This window comes from Mustela putorius, unplaced genomic scaffold (assembly GCF_011764305.1).
Source record: "Mustela putorius furo isolate JIRA1106 unplaced genomic scaffold, ASM1176430v1.1 tig00000596_pilon_pilon_pilon, whole genome shotgun sequence".
Taxonomy (NCBI): domain Eukaryota; kingdom Metazoa; phylum Chordata; class Mammalia; order Carnivora; family Mustelidae; genus Mustela; species Mustela putorius.
This window is the reverse complement of record NW_025421428.1, coordinates 11,192,195-11,213,377: the sequence shown is the minus strand read 5'-3', so window position 1 is coordinate 11,213,377 and position 21,183 is coordinate 11,192,195. Positions and strand designations below refer to the sequence as shown.

At 58.7% G+C, this 21,183-nt stretch overlaps 1 protein-coding gene across 2 annotated transcripts in view; it reads right to left on the bottom strand.

The window, feature by feature from the left end:
• NCS1 (neuronal calcium sensor 1) overlaps positions 1 to 21,183 on the bottom strand; it is a 50,827-nt gene that overhangs the window by 20,366 nt on the left and 9,278 nt on the right. For both annotated transcript variants that reach the window (XM_045082597.1, XM_045082598.1), the window contains exon 2: positions 5,775 to 5,799. In XM_045082597.1, coding sequence (XP_044938532.1) covers positions 5,775 to 5,799 — 25 coding nt within the window. The remainder of the gene's footprint in view (positions 1 to 5,774; positions 5,800 to 21,183) is intronic.

Here is a 21,183-nt window from a genome sequence, read left to right as displayed (position 1 = left end):
GGCTCGGGTCATGATCCCAGGGTCCTGGGATCGAGCCCCACATTGGGCTCTCTGCTCGGCGGGGAGCCTGCTTCCTCCTCTCTTTCTCTCTCTCTTTCTCGCTCTCTCTCTCTGCCTACTTGTGATCTGTCACATAAATAAATAAATAAATCTTTTAAAAATAAATAAATAAATAAAAAGGGTGCTGCCAAAAAAAAAAAAAAAAAAAGCTACTGCAGAAAACGAAACCTTTGAAAAACCAAACCAAACTACAATCATGACGCTCCCTAGATTTGCCTTCTCTTTTGTAAACCGTCCTTAGTTACTAGGACTCATGGAAGCTAATTTTTTATATTAAGTCATCTTTTTATTGAGGCAAGAAGATGACATTTTGTTCAATCAGTTATCTTGGTACCTGTCGCCAGCCTTGAAATCTTGTGCGAGAATAAGGGTCTTAGCTCCCTGGGGGCCAGAGGCGCTGTCCGGCCACCTAAGCACAGGCATTTGATGGGGTTGGCTATGTTGGGGGGCCGGCAGTTCGAGACAGGGTGGGGATAAGAACAAAGTCGCAGACCTGACCAGTGCTCTCTTACACGTCTTTGAAAGGCAAAGGGCTAAAGAAACCTGTCGTTTCATAAAGCAGCAAAGGCTGAATGCCACTTCTGGAAGGGGCTTCCCCACCATGCCAGCCTGGGCTGTGCCTGTGTCCCCCTCCCCCAGGGGACTCCAGGCACCTGTCTCCACCTGCCCTCAGCCCCCCTGCACTGGCCTGGCACATAGCAGGTGCTCAGTAAAGACTTTCTGAGCGGACAACTGAATGGAGAGTGAATGAACGAATCCTCGCTGTGATACGGGGGTCCGACTCCATCTCTGCTTCCCATTCTCGGAGGACCCCGAGCAAGGCCCAAAGGCCCCAGCCTGCTAGGACTTTCTGGGATTCCGTGGTCTCAGTTCCCAGGGAACCCCGCCGCATGGGAGCCAGCCCGAGGCCAGGCCCGGAGCATGCCCCTCTCCCGCCAGGCCCAGGGTAAAACAGCCTTCTGCAGCGGGAAGGGTGAGGGATAGACGGATACACGGGAGCGCTTTGCCCCCACCCGCCACGCGCCACCCGCCGCCAGCGCGGGCCCAGCTGCCTCCGAGGTGCACCTGACGGATTCTTGTCCCATTCTCTCTCAAACAACCCCCTCCTGTGCTGCTCCCCTCGCCGCGCAGATCCTGGAGGAGGATCCCACGCACACCCATGAGGAAGAAGCCTCTTCCTTCCTGCCTTCCCTGCCTCCTCCAGCCCCCATGGTCTTCTGTCTGCTTTCTCTCTGTCCTCCGAGCGATGGCAATTTCACAATCATCCGCAAGGGCCTGGGACCTGCCGCAGCTTCTTAGCCCGCACTGCGGGTCCTCACCTTCCACGGCAACAAGCCGGGCTCAGCATGTGGACCCCGACACTGGCCTGACCTCTCAGCCTCCAGCCCCCTCCCTGCAAATACAGAGAACCACACAGCAGTGCGGGGCAGGGAGCCCCTGAGATGACCCCGAGGGGGCCGCCAGCAGGAGCCTGGTGTAGACTGAGCCCTGATGAGGCTGGCCTGGGCACCCACGGCTGCAGGCTGGCCTGTGCTCCGGACAACCTGGGGCCTGGGCTCTCCCGAAGACCTGCGCCCGACCAGCACCAAGGCCCAAGTGCAACTCCAGGCTCTGCTTCTGCTCCCTGGGCGGTCTATGACCAATCATAGAATCATGTAAGAGCCCTGGGCCTTGGGCTTAGCCGGAGGAACAAGGGGCTCTTAATCTTGAGGTTATGAGTCTGAGCTCCATGCTGGGTGCAGAGATGACTTAAAAATAAAATCTTAAAAAAAAAAAAAAAAGAAAAAAAGGAGGGTGCCAGGGTGGCTCAGTGGGTTAAAGCCTCTGCCTTCAGCTCGGGTCATGATCTCAGGGTCCTGGGATCGAGTCCCGCATCGGGTTCTCTGCTCGGTGGGGAGCCTGCTTCCTCCTCTCTCTCTACCTGCCTCTCTGCCTACTTGTGATCTCTGTCTGTCAAATAAATAAATAAAATCTTTAAAAAAAAAAAAAAAAAAGGGAAAAAGCCCTGGGCCTTGGTTCCCCGCTGCATTGTGGCTATTGAAAATCTACACAAAATAAGGGGATCCTAGAGCATGCTGGAGAAACAGAGACTGGGTGGTCAGGGCATGCCTGTCCGAAGAGAGGACCCTGGGCTGGCGATGCCAAGACCTGGGTGCAGAGGGAACAGCAAGGATGAGGGGTTCAGAGGTAGAAATGAGCATGGTGTGGGGGAGGGTCAGCAAGTGTGTGTTGGGGAGGTGCCCAGTGAGGCCATGGGAGAAGGGGAGGTGAGTGATCCTGGGAAGCCCACGCTTTCCCGGGAAGGCTGGCGTCAGCACTGCCCCCAGCTGTTGGGTGCCCCAAGAGCTGTCTGAGATGTGAAGGGGCTGCCTGGGGGCTGTGGTGGCAAAGTGTCCTCTGAGAACGGCCCAGGGCACTTGGGACACAGGAGCTCATCTTACCTGCTTCCTGTGCAAAAGACAGAGGGGACGGTGGGCCACCTACAGTGCCAGTGAACCAGTGACATTCGGGCCAGTTGAGGAAGAACAGAAGGGCTCATTTTGTTTGCCAGCAGCAATGGCTCTGGCCGCCCAGAGCCCTGGAGGAAACTGATCGAGTGCTATAATCTGTGATCCATTACCAATGTCTGCTGTGGGCACCAGCGGAGAGGGTGGAGGTATGAGTGTCCCTGTTTAACTATCCCCAGGCTAGCTTTGCCCTATGGGATTCTAGAACACCACAGTGAGGTGGGTCAGGGACTGACCCAGGAAGGCCAGTGGAAAGCACTGAGTCGGCTGTCTCCTAGGCTTGAAGGCACCACCAAAATGAACCAAAGGACATGTACTTGAGGCCCACAGAACTTTCTGGCAAAGAAAGATCAGTTCTTGTCTTTATAAGCTCTTCAGAGAGAGTCACCCTATGGCAAGGGCTGCATGTCACAAGGCCCAGGGCCCCGGCTCTGTTACGGCAGCCTCCACGACGGCTCTCCAGGGGCCAGCCTCTACGGCCTCCCTGCTGTTCCTTGAACACACCAAGTCTATTCCCCGTGCACCTGCCGATTGCTCTTCCCTGTGCCTGGAACTCCCCTCCACGGCCAAGTCCTTGTCCAGGTTGTAGCTGAAATAGCAGCTTGGCAAAGGAACCTAAGTCATTCCACCTGTCTGGGCCTCAGTTTCCCCATTGTCATAATGAGAAGGGGACTTGGAGAACTGCTCCATGGCTCGTACTGATGACGATACTGATATCATTATTATTAGCACCGCCGGCAGAGAGAATGTAACTAGGCTGTGCTCCAGACGGTTTATGTGAATTAGATCATTTGTTCTTTACAATATTCCTATAAAGGTTAACTCTCCAGATGGGAAAACCAAGGTACCGACATGTCCAATAACTTGCTCCAGATTGCTCACGCAGGTCCTGGGGTGTGGGTCCCCAAGCCCGGCGCCCTGGTTCCGAAGCCCGTCTGGCCGCTGTGCTCTGCCTTCCCCTGGTGGAAGCACACGTGTGAGCAAGGCAGGGCCCATCTAGGAAATGCCGCCATGTTGGGTCACTTCTCTGGGCGACAGCAGGGAGGAACTGAATGAGGCCACGTCTGAGAGCTCGCGAAGCACACGGCAGCACTGGGAAAGCATCCGCCAGCTCTCCAGGACAGATCGCAGCCCCGTCGGACCCCAGGGCAACTCCGGGGAGTCAACAGCAACGTACGTGAAGCACGGGACGTGCTTCCTGGGAGCGGAGCACCTGCCGTGGCCGGGCTCTGGGGGCACAGGGGCAAACAGTACAGGGCCTGCCCTCAGGGCCAGGAAAGGAGGCAGGGAGGCTCACAGATGAGTAACAGTTGCCAGTTGAGTCTGCAGCTGTGGTGGGTCCCCTAAGCTAACCTGAGGGCCCAGGCGGTCTCAGGAATGAAGCCCTGAGGGTAGGGAGATAGGAGCCAAGCAAAGAGGCGGAGGGGTGTCCCCAGGAGTGGGGGAGGCCAGGCCAAGGTTGGGAAGGCCCAGGGGGCAAAGTGAGTTCAGGAACAGCCAGCAATTCAGGCAGGTCAGGGGGCAGAAGGAGATGGTGGGGAGACTGGCAGGGTCAGACCACCCCCGTCCTCATCCCCATATAACCATGCCAAAGGAAGGTTTTAAGCAGAAGCCAGACACTGTCAGGTTTTTGTTCAACAATGACTCCTCTGGCTGTCAGGTGGGAAGGAGGGGGATTATGTACAGACGGGGAATCCCGGAAGGCTTCCTGGAGGAGGTGACTGGAGGAGGTGACGTGCAGGTTGAGCTTCGGGAAAGACGATTATCAGTTGGCCTAGGAAGGTCAGAAAGAAGGGTGGGTAGTTCCAGAGGGGAGATATGAGCAGACAAAGGCCCAGGAAGGAAGGGCGGGGAGTTCTGGAAGGCAGAGCCATGGGGATAAAGACCTAGAAGTAGGAACGTTTCTGGAACGCTCACCTGGGGAAGCGGAGAACTGAAAAGGAGGTCAGAGGCAGATCAGACCCACATGTTGGTCCTCGGATGTAGGGGCGGAAAAGGCGGCGGCTGCTGCTCCCTCCACATGCGCTCCTCCCCTGCTCCCGCCCCACCAACTCCTCAGGAGGAACCAGCTCACCATCTGGGTTCTGGCCACTGGGCTAGATGTCCAGCACGGGGTCAGCAGAGCTGGGCAGGGCGGCCATAGCTCTTGCCCTCCACAGCCTGGACTCAGGGACAGGGAGTTGTACGAAGTGGCCCCTAGGGCAGCCTGGCCCTGCACACCCCACCCCCGGAGCTGCCCCAGAGTCTCCGGGCATGGATCCATGCAGGCCTGCCACGCCCTGGCTGTGATGGGGGCCCTCTCTCGGCCTCAGTTCCCCATCCGAACGGCACACAGAAGACCACCCACCGTGGCTGTCATCTTTTGGGCACGGTGCTATGACCCTCACAGGGAATGTCTTCCCAGTACATCATCATTCCCATCACACGCATGGGGAAACTGAGGCTCAGAGAATCACTTGAGGTCTGGTCAGGATTCTAGATCCATTTCTCACCCACCCAACTTGCCTGGAAGTTCTCCAGGCTTGTCTCCTCCCCTCCGCAACCCCCCACCTCAAGTCTCCCTTTATGTGAGCCTCCCCTGCCAGCTCCACATTCTGCGACATTCCGCAGGGGACCAGGGGACAATCAGCATGCCGCTCCCTCTCCCCCAGCCCAGGCAGGCATCACTCCTCCATCCCAGCCCACGTCAACCGCTCACTGCTATACTTTCCCTCTACTCCATGACATACAGCCTCAGAAGCCTTCTTAACCCGGCCCTCTGGGCAGCCACTACAGACTGATGAGAGCCGGCATCCAAAAGAAAACCTGTTTGCCATCTTGGCCCAGTCTCACCAACCACTTTATAGAAAAGGTGACTGAACCCCAGAAATGGGAAGAGACTTCTCAAGGCCACTGGTGACTTAGTGACAAAGCCAGGCCTGGGACCCAGTCTCCAGACACGTTTCTGGTCCCAACCCCTCTCTTTGGTGAGCAGGGCCTGGTGGTCCCCAACACCCACCTCCACCCCAGTTCAACTGGCCCTACACCAGCCCTCTGGGGACAAAAGAATCTAAGCGAAGCCTGCCCGGTCTGGCTGGTACAGCAGCCACGCTCAGAAGTCCCTCCACATGGCCCTGTTCTGGGCAGCTGCACTGCTGTCCCCTCAGCCCAAAGCCGACAGCTGCCCAGGCCTCCCCGCCAATAGTTTGGGGGAAACGAGCTACTCACCACTGCTGGACTTCCTTCTCGGTAACTGCAAGAGAAAACAGAAGCAGACTTTTAGCTCTAGGGAGGTGCCTTAGGAGACGGGCAGACCCGGGGCACCTCCCTCCTGTCCTCCCCAGCCCGCCCCTGTGGCCTACCCACCCATGTCCCCCAGATGATCTGTCCCAGTCAGGAGCTGCGTGTCCAGCCACTCTGGCAGGGGACAGCACTGGCCTATCCTTCCTGAGGCCAACTGGGCTTCTAAAAGGACTGACAAGAACAGCCTCTTCCATGCGGGGTTGGCTCTCCCTGCCGTCCTGGGGGCTGGGGGGGGGGGCGCGCAGGAAAGAGCCTCACATCCAGGTCAGTGTTTGAGATACGCTGCCCCCCAAGTCTCAGCCCGGGGACAGCACCGTTGGAGAAGGCACCCGGGGGCCTGCCTGCATGTGGTGGGCCAGGGCAGGAAGGCTGAGCAGCCCCCCGGGACCTGGCTGCGCCCAGCCCCCTCCCCTCCTCGGCCTGGCCCTCCGGCCCCCCACAGCGGTCAGTTCCAGCTTTTTTACAGGCAAGACGAGAACAGAGCCGTGAACCAAAACCTGGGACAAGCCACATAATGTGGTCAAACATCCAGCCAAGTCCAAATAGTCATTCCTTATTGAACCGTGAAACGAATAAACAAATCCCCTTCTTTTTTTTCTGAAAAGTACTAAATTGGCTCAGGTTGGAACCAAACCAGGGTTCTCTCTAGGATCACAGAATGAGAACAGGTCACCACCTCCTAGGCCACACTTATTCTCTGCGGGGGTGACCCTGGGAAAGTGCCTCAGTTTCCCCATTTGTAAAGCAGGAGTCCTAGGACCCGCCACAGGAGCTGTGCTAGGAATTCGATCAGAACAGGTGCGAAGCGGGTGTGAACGCTCCTGAGCCCCTGGCCCGCCAACGGGCTCCGCGCAGGCTTGCGGAAGGAAGGAATGCAGGTACAGATGAACGGACGGACGGGAAGGTGGGTGTTGGGTGGGGGTGAGCTGCACAACGGAATGGCAACCTCTTCCCAGAGAAGTGGGAAGGGAGGCCCCACGGGCTATCCCTGAATTGCTGTGCCTGATGACTCGAGGAGGCTGCTTTTCTTTTTTTTTTTTTTTTTTTTTTTTTAAAGATTTTATTTATTTATTTGACAGACAGAGATTACAAGTAGGCAGAGAGGCAGGCAGAGAGAGAGGAGGAAGCAGGCTCACCGCTGAGCAGAGAGCCCGATGTGGGGCTCGATCCCAGGACCCTGGATCATGACCTGAACTGAAGGCAGAGGCTTAACCCACTGAGCCACCCAGGCGCCCCGAGGCTGCTTTTCAAATACCCACTCAAAGGAAGCCAGTCCCGACTGCCAGATACCAAGTGCCCACTGGCTCTGTGCCAGAGTGGGCCTCTGTGCTTTGGCTCAGCCACCCTGACAACAGCTTCGAGGGAAGACAGCCTTCCTCCACCCTGGCTCCAAATGGGGAAACTGAGGCACAAAGGGGGCCAGGACACGAAGTGAGAGGGTGAGGGTCTGCACTCCATGTGTGGCTTGGCCACCTGATCCACAGCCTGGAACCCGGTGGGCTGTGGATCAGGACCTGGGGGACCAACTGGAGGCCCCCCGCCAGGTTCCTCCTTGCACAGCCCAGATCTCAGGGGGAGGAAGAGGCTAGTTCTCGAGAGGGCAGCTGATAAACAGAGGGCACGGCTACGGTGGGAGGCGCTGGTTACTTGGATCAGCCAGACCTGCTGTAAAGAATGCAATTTTCCCAGAGAGTTCTGGCAGAGGGTAGAAGGTGGGAAGGGGGTCAGGCGTGGAGGTGGAGAGGGAAGGTGACCTTGGTCTAACCCAGGCTGAGCTGCCCTGGGCTCGCCACCCACACCTGGCAGTGAAGGGCTACAGGAGCACAGGTGATGCTCAAAGCCAGGACCTGGAGAAACACAGGACCCCCATCACGGCACGGGCAGGAGCTTCCGGGCGCAGCTTCCTGGCTGTGGCGCCAGACTAGGCTGGCTGGATTCAAACCCAGCCCCACAGCTTACTAGCTTGTGTCCTCAGGCAAAGTACTTCCCCTCTCTGAGCCTCAGTTCCCTCATCTGTGAAATGGGCTCGTGTGAAAACGACAATGCCTTGATGCTCTTCTGCATGAGAATCCACAGGTAGGGGCGCCTCGTGGCTCAGTGGTTGAAGAGTCTGCCTTATGCTCGGGTCATGATCCCAGGGTCCTGGGATCGAGCCCCATGTCGGGCGCCCTGCACAACAGGGAGTCTGCTTTTCCCTCTCCCTCTGCCCCTCCCCGCCTGCTCTGGCACTCTCTCAAACAAATAAATAAATAAAATCTTAAAAAAAAAAAAAAAAGAGTCCCGCAGGTTGGTGGCAGTCCCATTTCCCAATAGATTGAGGTTCAGACAAGTCCACTTGCTTGCAGCAACCCAAGATCACCTTGCCAGGAAATGTCAGGGCCAGGACCGCTTTTGGAACCCGGGATGGACACCCAACTGGGTGCCTCTTAATGACCTTGGGTGACCTTGGCATCACGTGACAGAAACAGCACGAGCTGGGTGGTAAGAGTTTGGACGACAGATCCACTGCTGACCTCTGGCCTCGTGGAGTCAGAGAAGGCTCCCCTGGAATTCCCCAGCTCAGAAATTTCCCCCAAGTCCCCAGGACGGAACAGCTGCATGGGGGGAGGGGACACAGTTGACTGCCCCTCCCCCACTAGAATGGTCCCCTGCACCAATCAGCAGGCAACCAAGTGGGGGGGGGGCGGCGGCGAAGGGAGCTGGGGTGGGGGGCGATGGGCCTACTGATGCTTTAAGGAGCTAATTAACCTTTAGGAAACAGATGAAGCCATCAGGGGTCTCCTGGCACCATGCCAGGGCCAGCAGGTCAACACTGCCTCCCTGCCTGGAGCCACAGAGGGTCCTGGGTGGGGCGGCAATCAGGCAGCCCTCTGGGGACCCAGCCACCTACATGAAGCTCCTCCACCAGGGTCAGGAGCCTGGAGGTGACCAGTGTGACTGTCAAGGAGGCAGCCGAGCCAGAGACCTGAGGAAGGGACCCAAGGCCACGGCCAGAAGGAGGTCATTGCCCAGGTCTGTCCAATGCCAGGACCTGCATCCTTACCATTCTCTCTGGGTTTCCAGGAACTCAGCCATCCCCACGCTACCTTCTCGATTCTCCCCTCACCACCTGTCCAATGGTTCACTCAGGACATTTCTTTATATCAGCTCATTTATTTCACTGACTTGCCTGATCTAGATTCAGTCTAAGCACCAACAGCCATAAAATCACCAATGATACGTGCTGCTCGTATCTTCTCTAACACACGACCATGAAGACGACTGTCCTTGATCTCCAATAGTGAAACATCCCAACATCGCGTGTCCCCGTCCCCCCCAACCAATCTGATACCGTGAGAGGACGGGACATCCACAGAGTCCTCCTGCCAGAAATATTCAACCTGAGTCTAATCACGGGGACATAACCAGACAAATCCAGAAGGCAGGACATTCTACAAGGCAACTGGCCAGGACACTTGAGTCAGTCAGTGGCATGAAAGGTAAAGCGAGGCAGGGGATCATTCTGGAAAAAGGGAAAAGGCCATCAAGCGCAACCCACAAAGCCTGGATTGGGTCCTCCATCTGGCATTAAAGACCAGCCGCGGAACACATGACTCGGACCTCGGAGGAAGCTGCGCCACAGGCCACAATTGGATGTCCCGATGACTCCGCTGATTTTCTTAGGGGTGGGAACGGCACAGAGGTGGTGTGGAAGAATGCCCCTTTTCATTGGAGATGTGCCCAGCAGTATTTAGGGGTGAGGGTCAGGATGCTGGCAGCTTCGTGCGGGAGGTTCAGAAATGCACACACACACACACACATTTAGAAAGAGAAGCAGCCAACCCCAGCAAAACACTGGCCGTGGGCGAATCTGGATGAAGGACATACAGGTGCTCCCACACTGTCATCTCAACGTTGCTCCTACTTTCAAAATAGAAGGTTGCAGGGACAAGTTTGTCCTCATCAGCCCACAAACCTGGGTGTGCCCCCACCCCACCCCCAGCGCCAGAAGGGCCGGGGGGTCCTGCAGCTCTGACCACCACCAGCACAGGGAGGGAGGGAGGGGTTGGGGGTGTCACGGGGTCCCTCTGCTCCACACTCCCCCTGGATACCAGAGTGACATTCCCATGCTCAGGCTTCCCAGCTCCTCCCCGGGGCGTCCATCCAAGTGTGAAATTAAACAGGCGTCCACCCACACCGCACTTGAACGAGGCGGGTCCAAGCTCAAGGCTCAGGGCTCAGGACAACAAAAGGCTGTCCTCAGGGCTACCGCAGGCCAGCACTGCCCCCTCCAAGCCCCTCGCTAGCCATCCCCCGCCTCCTGACCTCTGCACCTGCAGATCCTCTGCCCAGGACATACGTCCTCACCTTCTCCTGGGTAATTCCTATGCTCCTTTCCGATCCCCACTGGGATGTCCCTTTTCTGCAGAGCCCTCCTCCCCCACCACAACCCCCCACTGAAGCCCCCCCACCATGTGTGGGAATCACTGTTTCCTGCCTGGTCTGTCTTCCCATCAGCTCACAGCAGGGAGGGGGACCAGGTGCTGCCCGCCCGGGGCCAGCTCAGCAAGGGGCAAGGGGGTGAAACGGACTGGTCTGAGGAAGGGGCTCTGGGGCCAGCCCAGCCAGCACCCCAGGCCAGGGCTCTGGTTGTGGGGCCCTAAGCAATGACTCCACACCTCAGAGCCTCGGTTTACACATCTGAAAAGGAGACAGATGACAGCGTCTGCCTTAGAGGGAGGAGGGCATGGAAAGTGCGTGTCACGATGTCTGGCATCCAGCAGGCGCTCAACAGTGGCACTTTTTCTCCTCTTCTCAATTGGATGCTAAGTACCCAGAGGCCAAGGCACTTCTCCTGGCATGCCCCAGCATCACCTGGGCACCCGGCCCCGTGCCCTGCATACAGGGGGCAGAAAATAAACGCTCCTCCCTCGTCACCAAGCCACTTGGCTGCACTGGTGACACATCCTGCTGGGTTTCTCACACATGTTTACTTTCACAACTGCCATCGGCTTTGGCCAACGTTAAAAACGAGCTGTCATCCTCCAGCCCCCTTCTGCCTACAGGCCAGGGGCACCCAGGCTCATTAGGAAACCAGTATTTAAAACTGCATGGCTGAGGCGGAGGGAGGCTCTGGGTCCACATCCTGTCTCAGCCTTGTGTAGGCTGTGTGACTCTGAATAAGTTACTTAACCTCTCTGAGCCTGATTCCTCATTGAAGGATGGGGTATAAACTCCTACCAGACAGAGCCATGGTGAGGGCTTCTTGAGAGGGAGCTAGAAAATTCTGGTCTTAGAGCAGGCACAGAGCCAGGAGGAAAGGGGCCGGGCATCCCCCCCGCCCCCCCCCCACGAACCTCCCTGAGAGGCGGCGGGGGGGGGGGGGGGGGACCTGCCGGTGGCTGGGTGCGGGGAGGGGCCCGGCCCGGTGTGGCCGGCTCCCCAGCTGTGCAACCAGGCCTTTCCCCCCCCCCCCCCCCCCCCGTGGTGGGGGTGCCTGCCGAGCCCCTGCCCTTGCCCCTCCCACAGGAACAGCAGGAAGAGCAGGATCGTGCTCCTGGGCCTCCTCCCTCCTGCACAGTTCTCGTCTGCCAGGAACGAACGCGAGAGAGAGCCGGTCCCTGGAGCCCAGGATAAATGTTGAGTCTGATTCTGATTTCCCTAAAGCAAAATACCTCTCTCCTGATTGCAGCTCAGCTCAAACACGGCAGGAACAGAAAGCGGGGAGGCTGGCTGCCCCCACAGAGGCGCTGGCGGCTGCGGGAGGGATGGCGGGCCCGCCCTGCTCCTTCCCGCCTCTCCAGCCACTGTCCTGTGGCCAGTCCAGGCCCCGTCTCCGTCTCTAGGGACAGAGGCTGTGTCGAGGGCCTGTGTCACCCATGCCTCCCACCGCCCCACTGCAGCAAGAACACCTCTGGTTCGACGAACACAAAGAGAGAAGAGAAAGTGGGGCCCTTTGGGCCTACCCCCAGCCACCCCTTGTCACTAACCGCCGGGACAAAGAAGTGCTCAGAAGCGCAGAGAGAGCTTCTAGAGCTCAGCACCCCTCAAACAGCGCCTCGTCGGGCCCCGGGCCTCTCCTGTGCTCAACCTCCAAATACTGGGGTCACCTGAGCCCCTTTGTCACACGGCAGTCGGGGATGGGGGCAGCACAGTCACCCCACCCACCTCACCCCAAGCTCCCCGCCGGCTGGCTCCCTCTAGCTCAATCCCTGCCCACACTCCTCACGGTGGTCCAGGGGCCCCTCATGCTCCACGAGGCCCAAAGGGATTCCCCACCTCAGACTGAACCTCCCCTTCCTGGGGACACCCCTCTTCCTGCTCTACGAGGCAGAAAACCCAGGAACAGCCCCCTATTCCAGAGCCAGCCGGTGTCCCTCACCTGATCCCCCTCACCCGAGCACTGGCCAAGCACTGGCCGGCCTCTCACCACCCCCACCGGCAGCTGCCCTCATCCCTAATTCAGCATGTCCCTCCCCGGGGCACAGCTCAGAGAAGGGAGGGAAGCCGCAGCCGGGCCCCACAGCAGCCTGCCCCTCCCTCCATCCTGGGACAGGCCCACCCCACCCCCACTTCCAAGAGGGGCAGGCAGTTCCCTATAGGGAAGGCAGCGTAGCAGGATAGGCTTCTGGGCCCTGGATTCCGGGGGTCTGCTATGCCCCTGCCGCATGACCTGTCCCTTTTCCTGTCTAGGAAAGAGGACATGGACCCTCCCCTGCCCCCCCTGCACACAGCAGATGTTACCTACAGTGCTAAGGGCTGGGTGAGCAGACACCCACTCTTCCCCAGCCTCCAAGGGCCACACGCGTCCCAAACCGCAGACCATTACCCAACAGACCCGTGTATGGGAGGCTGAAATATGCTGGTTCCCATGGGGACTGGGGCCTAAGGGGGCCACCTTGGCCATAAAGCTCTCCACAGACTCTGGAGAGCTCCAGCTCCCAGCTCCCACACCCCAGGAAGTGACCTGCAGGCAGCCAGTGGATGGCCATGGACCAACACCCCGACTGCAGGCCCTGTGGCCCAAGGAGCAGCAGGCCACGGACACCCACCAGGGACAGCGTGGAAATAGGAGGGTGGGCACGGGCCCTGGGCCAGAGAACCAGGGCCAGGTGTTGTACTAAGGTGCTAGGAGCCCTTGACCTCGGGTGGAAGGGGGTGGTGGGGGGTGGCAGGCTCCTCGGAGAGGAGGAGCCCTTGGGGATGGTTGCCTCAGAGATCAGATACAACCAGAGAACAGACGCAGGAGCTGACTCTCGCTCTGGGCCTCCTCTAGGGTGGGGAGAGAGACAGGCCCCCCCCCGCCCCTCTCCTGTCTTCCATAAATGCCCAGTTGGAGGGAGCCAGCCTGAGCTCATCAGAAAGGCAGCTGGCTTCCCGCCCGGAATTCCAGGGTGCTCCAGGCTGAGCGGGGTGCTGCGGAAGCCCCTCTAGCTGACCCAGAAGCAGTGAGTTCCCCAGGGCCCTTGACCTCCACCCTCCCCCACGCCCCCAGCCCTGTCCTCTGGGCCCCTCCCCGCCCTCCCCACCGGTGGTTGACCCAGCCTCCTCTCCGTGCTTTCTCCACCCTCGCCAGCTGGACCCACAGCAGTCCGCAGGGACACACCGGGCAGGGCCTCGACTGCTGTGCTCATGCCGTACCTTCTGTGCGGGCTCACCTGCGGGGACTCGCGGGCATCAGGCTGCCATCTGCAGACAAGCCTGAACCAGATCTGCGAGTCGCTGCGAGTCTAGCCCTGTGCAGAGCCCTCTGCGCACAGCATTTTGTAAAGCCTCCCAGAGCCCCAGGGGTCATGGCTCCGGCCAGAGCTAGGCCAGCTGCCCACCCCTCACCCCTCTGCTCCAGGGACGGACCCGGGCTAACCGGCCTGCAGCCCTCGAAGCAGGCCTCTCTCCCACCTCAGGCTTTTGTGGGGACAGGCCCACCGGCTACCTAGCTCTGCTGTGTGACCTCAGGTTATATATGCCCCTCTCTGAGCCTTGAGCTCCCCTGCCTCTCATGGAGCTGCTGTTGGAGCCAACCAGGGGATGCAGGCCAAGATCGCTGAGCTCAGTATGTGACGAGTGACACGGAGACTCAGACTATCACCATGACAGCCACAGTATTAGGATAAGATGTCAGGGGTCTCACTGCCCCTGCAGCAGCTGCAGAGAGCTGGAGAAGACCCAGCCTGCTGGGGGGAGAAGGGGCGATGATGGGAAATGTCCTGGGGCAAAGGCAGGAGCCAAGCCGTCAAGGGGACCAAGCCGTGAGAGCTGCTCAGGGCTGCGCAGATCCCAAGTAAAATGCCCCTGCTCCTTCTTGACCCCTCAAGACCCTCCCAAGCCCTAGAATGGCACCAGCGCTGTTGGCTGTGCTCTTGGGTTGCTTCAAACCCTGTGTTGACAGCTGGGGGGGGGAGGGTCCCCGCCACCCACTCCCCCAGCTGTTGGAAGAAACTGAGCCTTCCCAGAGGGAAAGGCATTTGTCCAAGGTCACAGTCATTGGTGGAGGACTGGAGGTGGGCACCCAGCTCCTTCCAACGCTGACGCCCATCCTCAAGAAGGCTTTAGCCTGGAGATGGTTGTCCCCAGGGAGGGGGCCACCGCCGAGCCCCGCAGGCCATGGCAAGCCCTCGCTGAGCACCTACAGTGGGCCAGGCCCTGGGTGCCTGGGGTGTGAGGTCCCTGGTCCAGCAGGGAGCGGCGGCTCCTGCCCATCAAAGTGCCCCTTGCTGGTCCGCACCCCGAGAACCAGGCTCCAGGCTCCACCTTTCTTTCTCCTGGACGCTGAGACCTTCCCACATTTAGATCTGCCAGCAAAAGCATGACTGTGTCTTTCTGCTCGTGTCTCAGTTTTCTCATCTGACAAATGGGGTAAGAATCTTCACTCCCACTGGCTCATGGGGAGGAGAAAGGGCTTGGTCCCTGGAGCAGGGGCAGAGTCTCAGGAAGCCACGGGAAACGGGGTGTATTTCAAATCGTATGTTCCAGCTCAAATATTCCCCCGAGTTTTGCATTCTGCTCTGTCATTTATACGCATTTATTTTACCCTAAAAATAAAGTTATAAGATGCATTGACTTTAATTTCTAAATAGGTTAAATAACTTTCTCCCCTAAAATTCTCAAATGTGCAGAGAGATGTACTCTGTCTTGCAGCTTCCAGGGACGAAGAAGTCTCTGTTTACTTAGCATTGACTGTGTGCCCACCCACGCTAAGCACGCAGCATGCGTTAATCTCACTCAGAGCCCGAGCGACGCTGTGGGACAAGGACTTTGCATTCTTCCTGCTACAGATCAGGAGACGGAGGCTTCTAGAGGTGAAGCCACTTGCCCAAGGACCAACGTCAGTCTGCACAGAGGCTGGGACCAGAACCAGGGTCCATGCGAGTCCAGAACTTGCTGGCAAAGGACAGCACTTCTCATATCACACAAATGCATTCTGGCAGTTACCTTCCTGCCTGCCTCCCAAACGGCATCACCTGGAGCCCTCCAAGAGGCACCAAATCTTTGGCTTGCCTGACTCCCCGGCAAAGGGCCACTGGAGCTGGGAAGCAAAGATTCTCAGTATCTGCTCATCAATTAACAACTTGCTTTGGCCGAGCAACCCAGACCAAGGGACACTCCCAGGTTCCAACCCCAGCCCTCCCATGTTCCAGCTGTGGGACACTGGACAAGTCAGTTCACCTCTCTGAGGCCCAGTCTCCTCATCAGGAGATTGAGGATAAAATCAACCCGGGCTGCATACGCAGAGGAAAGCCTGGACAGCAGGAAGAGAGGTTCTGTTCCCATCTTTCTACCTGCCTGGATTCTCTAATTTGGTCTTTCCTCGGTGGCCGGGGCTCCATGGGGCAGGCTCTGTGTCTGCCTAGGTCACAACCATAAAACAACCTCCAGTATGCAGTAGGTGCTCAATGCGTATCTGTTCTTGGAGAATGCGTGTGTGTGTGTCCTGCTTGTTGGGGTGGGGAAGCAGACGCGCCTGCTTTTACTTTCTAGAACTCAAGGTTATGCCTCGTGGCTCATAAGTGGGCTTGTCCTGAGGCTGTACTCTTAGGCACTCCTTTTCTCTCTCTCTAAAAATAACTACTTAATTAATTAATTAATTAAAAGGGAAGGGAAGAGAGAAAAGAAGGACGGACGGATGGACGGACGGACACGGGGTATCTTGACCCCTTCATTCATCCAGTAATCGCCGAGCAGCCTATGGGCCAGGCCCCGAGCTGGGCTCAGGGGACACAGCACTGACCCAGACACAGGTCCTTGCGCTCCAAGTCTCCTATGAGGAGAGACGGACCCAAGCACACAACAGCCCCGCCGTCTAACCACGTGTGTGAAGTGAGATCCTGACCCAGTCAGGGGGTCGCGCTGCTCCCTGGGGAAAAGGGCACGGGGGACTGACACCGAAAGGATGGGCGGGCCTCAGCAGGTGAAGAGGAAGGGAGAGAGCTTTCCGGAGATGACCCACAGCGTGGTGAGCTCAGGGAACCACGGGAAGCCACAGCTCGCTGGGACAAAGGACTGGCCTGAAGAAGCAGGACATGGTCTAGGCAGATGAGGCACAGTGCGGGCCCCAAAAGGTTAGCAACTGCTACTATTACTAATAAAGGTGTCACAGCATCCAGAGACAAGATGAACAGAGCCACTAACTCGGGCACCTTGGATGGGGGAGGGGTGTGAGGAGCCCCATCCTGGGGCATGTGGCATCTGCCTACCCCAACATCCCCCCACTTCCCTGCCTCATCCCCAGACCCGGGAGCAGGTGGGGACATGCTGGGCTGGTCTCCATCCCAGCTCAGGCAGGAGCCAGCTCAGTCTCAGCCCTTAATAAGGTCACAAGTCCCAGAGCAAGGAAACTTCGGAACGCAAGTGGGGGAGGCGACCCGAGAGGCCCAGGGAAGGTGCAAGCCCCCCCCCCCAGACCGGGGAGCTGGAGGCAACACTGTTGGGGATACAGGGACCAAGCGGGGGCAGCACTGGGCATGGAAACTGGGCAGGCACGGGGTCAGCAGGACCCCGCCCCACCTCCACCGCCAGCACTCCTCCCTCCCCTTCCTGCCCAAGATGTGGCAAGGTCCCCACTGAGAGTGACCAGCCAGCGGCAGGCAGTGACGCCTGCACCTGAGGCCCACGAGGGTGGCCCTGCTCCCCACAGTGTCCCTAGGGGGATGCTGAGTGGGTTCTGGAGCCCGAGGCACCCTGGGTGGCCAGCAGCACTGCGGGCTCTGGCCCTTTAAGAACTGAGAACAGAGGGTGACTCCGATCTGGCCTCTGCATGGAAGTGATTTGTCCTGGTCCTTATCCTGGTCCTGGGCAGCAGGAGGACCCTAGCACTGGGGCTCCAAGCAGTAACGCGTCACAGAGAGGTACAGCCGCACACCATTCAGCCCTGCCGGAACCCATCGGAGGCCAGATGGAGGCTGTGACCCCTTGACGGGGCCTCCTCTGGTCAGGGTGGACACCCAACTCCCCTAGGGTCCGTGGGGCTTCACATGGCTCACCTGGTTCCCAAGACTGGCCCCCAGCAGGGCTCCCTCCCGTGGGCCCCCACCCTACTGAGGGACAGCCCCTTCCCGGGGCTAATTTACTGTTCCTCCTCCTTACCAGGTGTCTCCTCTCCATCGCAGCCAGTGCGCCTTCCCTGCGTCCTCAGTCCCTACGTCACCTACGTCCTAGATGCCTCCAGACCTGGAACATGCCGCTCCTTCTGCCTAAAACACTTCCAGCACCCCCCACAAATTACCCCCCCAAAACCTCTTTGTGCCTCCTCAGCTCCAGGTAGGGTCATCAGATTTAGCACATAAAGATACAGGATGCCTGGTTAAATCTGGATTTCAGATCAATAATGAATAACTGTTGATTATGGCTGGCAACCCTACCCTCAGGTTTCAACCGAAACATCACCTCTTCCGGAAAGCCCTCCCAGATGCACCTCGGACCCGGTAGCCTCCTGCAGCATTGTGGAATGCCCTGCCTTGATGCTTATCCTAGCCTCCTAGCCGTCGCCCCACCAAACTGCAAATGCCAGGAAGGCCAGAAATCCATCCATCCAGAAATCCTGGCACTCACAGGACCTGGCATGGGGCAGTGGATCCACAAAGACTCTCCGCATCTCTAAGTAAAGAGTGGCAAGGCCGCCCAGGGATACCCTTGGCCGAAGTCACCCGACACGGGCACCCGGGGCCTCCAGCCCTTCTCCCCCAGCCGGCTGGGCCTCCTTCTCACAACCACCCCCAGCTGCGCCGGGCCTGGGCCAAGGAAACACACATCAAGGTAAAAGGGACTAGCAGGTTCCTCTCCTTTATTTCGTGGGCTGCTATTAGTTTTAAATAAGATCATGCTCTGCTCAGGCCCAGTAAGGGCCTCATCACAGGCAGTCTGGAAATAATAATCACCCACCGGGACCGTGTGGGCTGCTGAGCCCGGGACGGGGGGCCGGACTCTGGGGGCCAGGGGGGTGAGGAGGGGAAGGTGGGCGGAAGCCCAGGCAGCAAGGGCTTTGAGCCCTGTCGAGCGCCTTGTCTGCCCAGCACACACACCGTATACTTTTGAACAGAAGGGAAGCATTCGCTTTTTCCCCCACAGTGCCAAAAATAGCCCATCTCCTGCCTTTGAACAGGAATCTCTTGGTTCCTACAAAGAGACAGGAGCAGCGGGGGGGGGGGGGGGGGGGGGGGGGGGGGCTGGAAGGAGGAGGGGCCATGCTGGTTGGCTGGACCCCTCCTCGTGTCCCCAGCCTCCGGGGAGGTGGGAAGGGCCCAGACCCTTCCTTGCCGGGGCCCAGCCTCCCTGTGCCTGGGTTCTCAGGACCACCCCCTAGACAGAGCAGGCCCCCCAGCCCGGGCCCAGGACGTAGGAGGGGGGACAGACAGGAACAGAAAGTGCAGACCGGAGACGGATAAGAAGCTCTGCTCTCTTGTTAGTTTCTTCCTTTCCGTAGCTGCTCGTTGGTTCCAACAGCTACGCGCCAGGCTCTGTTCTACGAGCCGGGGGAACAGCGGTGACCCCCACAATGAGACGAGTCTGTCTTCAGGGTGCTCACAGCTGAATGAGAAGGGGACAAGCTGAACGTGTCCTTGCCACCCGGTCTGGGGAGGCCACTGCCCAGTTCCTGGGCATCTCCCTCGGAGAAGCCACAGAGATGCTGGCAGAAGCGGGGGGCAGGGGGATCAGGTGAAGAGAGCCTCCGAGCTGCCCCTTGCCCAGCGCTCGGACTCTCATTCAACCCGGCAGCCAGCCTGCAGGAGGCCACCGGGGCTCCGAGGAGGGATGCAGGAGCTTGGGACCGGCCAGTCCCTCTGGCCAATATTTTCACACTCATTCCGGCCACAATCTGGGTAGGCCGGCAGGTAGGGAGATTACCGCTGTCTGCCCGTTGTACAGGTAAAGTAAGGAGGCTGGGGGAAGAACTTGGTCAAGTTCCCGGAGCTCAGGAGAGGAGCTGGGCTTCGCACCCAGGCCTGGCTGCTACCTGAGCAGGAGCGTCTGACACGGCTCCACAGACGAGCCCTCTCCACTCGCGTCACTGGCCCCTCTCCAGACTGGCCCCTCTCCAGTTCGACGACGGAAGACAGAGCAGAGACTGTCAGGGTGGGAAGCAGCCCCAGGGCTGGGAGGTGGAGACCGGGGGATCTGAACCCAGCTCCGCCTACCACCAAATCCAGGGCTTTCCTGGTTCCCACAGCAGCTTCTTATTTTTGGGGGGGGGGGGGGGGGAGAGGCCACCTTCTGTCCCCAAAAGGCCAGAGCAGTGGGGGAGCCAGGGGAGGCTGGGGAGAGAGAGAGAGGGAGAGAGAGGGAGCCCACTTCCTATCTAAAAACCCAAGCCTAAAATAAAAAAAAAGTGGAGTGCTATTTCTGCTTTGGGTTAAACATTCCTCAAAGCCACATTCCTCCCGCCCTCTTCCTTCTCCCCTGCCAGGGAATCTGGAGCACGGTGGCCTGGACGCCCCATCAGCTTCCTGGTGCCACCCTAGGAGACCAGGCGTGCCAGAGCCTGCAGCTGCCCTGCCCCCCTTCCCGGGCACCCCCAACACAGACTCACCAGTTGGGGAGCACTGCCCCCTGGGTGGCCCCATCAGGATACCCTCAAGCTAAGAAAAGGTGACACCCCATCACATAGACAGAGGGACATCAGAGAAACTGAGACCCTGAGGGGGCAGCTAAAAGCCATAGCAAGTGGGGCTGGAACCAGGACCCCAGACTCCAACCTGGAGATCCGTCCCCTCCCGGCCCACCCCATCTGATGGCAGGTCGGGAGCACAAGCACGTCCCACCCTGGTCAGCAGAGGACCAAAACAAGGCAACACACAGACAAACACTTTGGGAAACCCAGAGCCTTCTACAGAGGTGTTCGCAGTCCTGCCCTATTCGTGACTCCAGGTCGGGCACTGCAGAAAAAAAAAAAAACTTCCCACTACACATGTCCCAACCTTCAAGACTGCTACCAGGCCTCCGGGCCCTGAGGACCCCTCTGTTACTGGGTCCCTGAGCCTTGCACTGCACCTGTGGTCTCCTGCTTTGTCCAAGAGATGTTTCTCAAGGCACCCTGGCCATACCAGGCACTGGCAGGGCAGTAAGGCTGGGGGCGCTCCAGGCGTATACTGTTGGTCTCCAAGACCTTATCCTTGGGCTGCCTCCTGCTTCTCAGCTCCAGCCTGCGGGCTCCTCAGCAGCAGGGATGGTGCCAGCCCTGGACAGTGGGACACACCGCCTCTGAGCTCCCAGGCTGGGAGGACCCTGTGAGGTTAGCACAGCGCTGGCCACCCCACGAGCATCGGAGCCTCCCCGGAATGGGCAGAGGCTGAGAAAGCCTAAGAGGCCGAGGCAGGGCAGCCCCCCGTTGCCCCCTGGACTTCTCAAGACCATCGTCCTGCTGCCTTCCTGCAGGTCTCAGTTCTACCTACACCCAGAGGAAGCCAAGGCCGAGGCTGCCCCCAAATCCCTAGCAGGAGCCAAAACATCTAGAACCACTAGGGCCACCTGTAAAGCTATGAAGCTTGGAAGGATCCTACCCACTGTCCAACCTCACTTCCAGCCCAGGAATCTGGGACGCCCCGCCAGTATGTGATATCCAGCAGCTGCTTGAGTGCCTCCATTGATGGGGTGCTCACTACCTTACTCAGCAGCTCTAAGGTTATAAGGTTCACAGAGATTGTAGGAGGCAGGCACACAGAGGGAAGGGCAAGGTTTTGGCAGACAAAAGATTTGAGCCTGAGCCCCAACGTGGCCGCGGACTGTGTGGGAAGCCATGCGCACGTCTCTCAATCTGCTGGGGCCTCTTTTTCTTCACCTATAAAATGGGCACAGTCGTCGCTACTCCCAGGGTTGTGGCGAGACCAGAGGCTGGTGTATCTGTACTCAGTATTCACCGCCC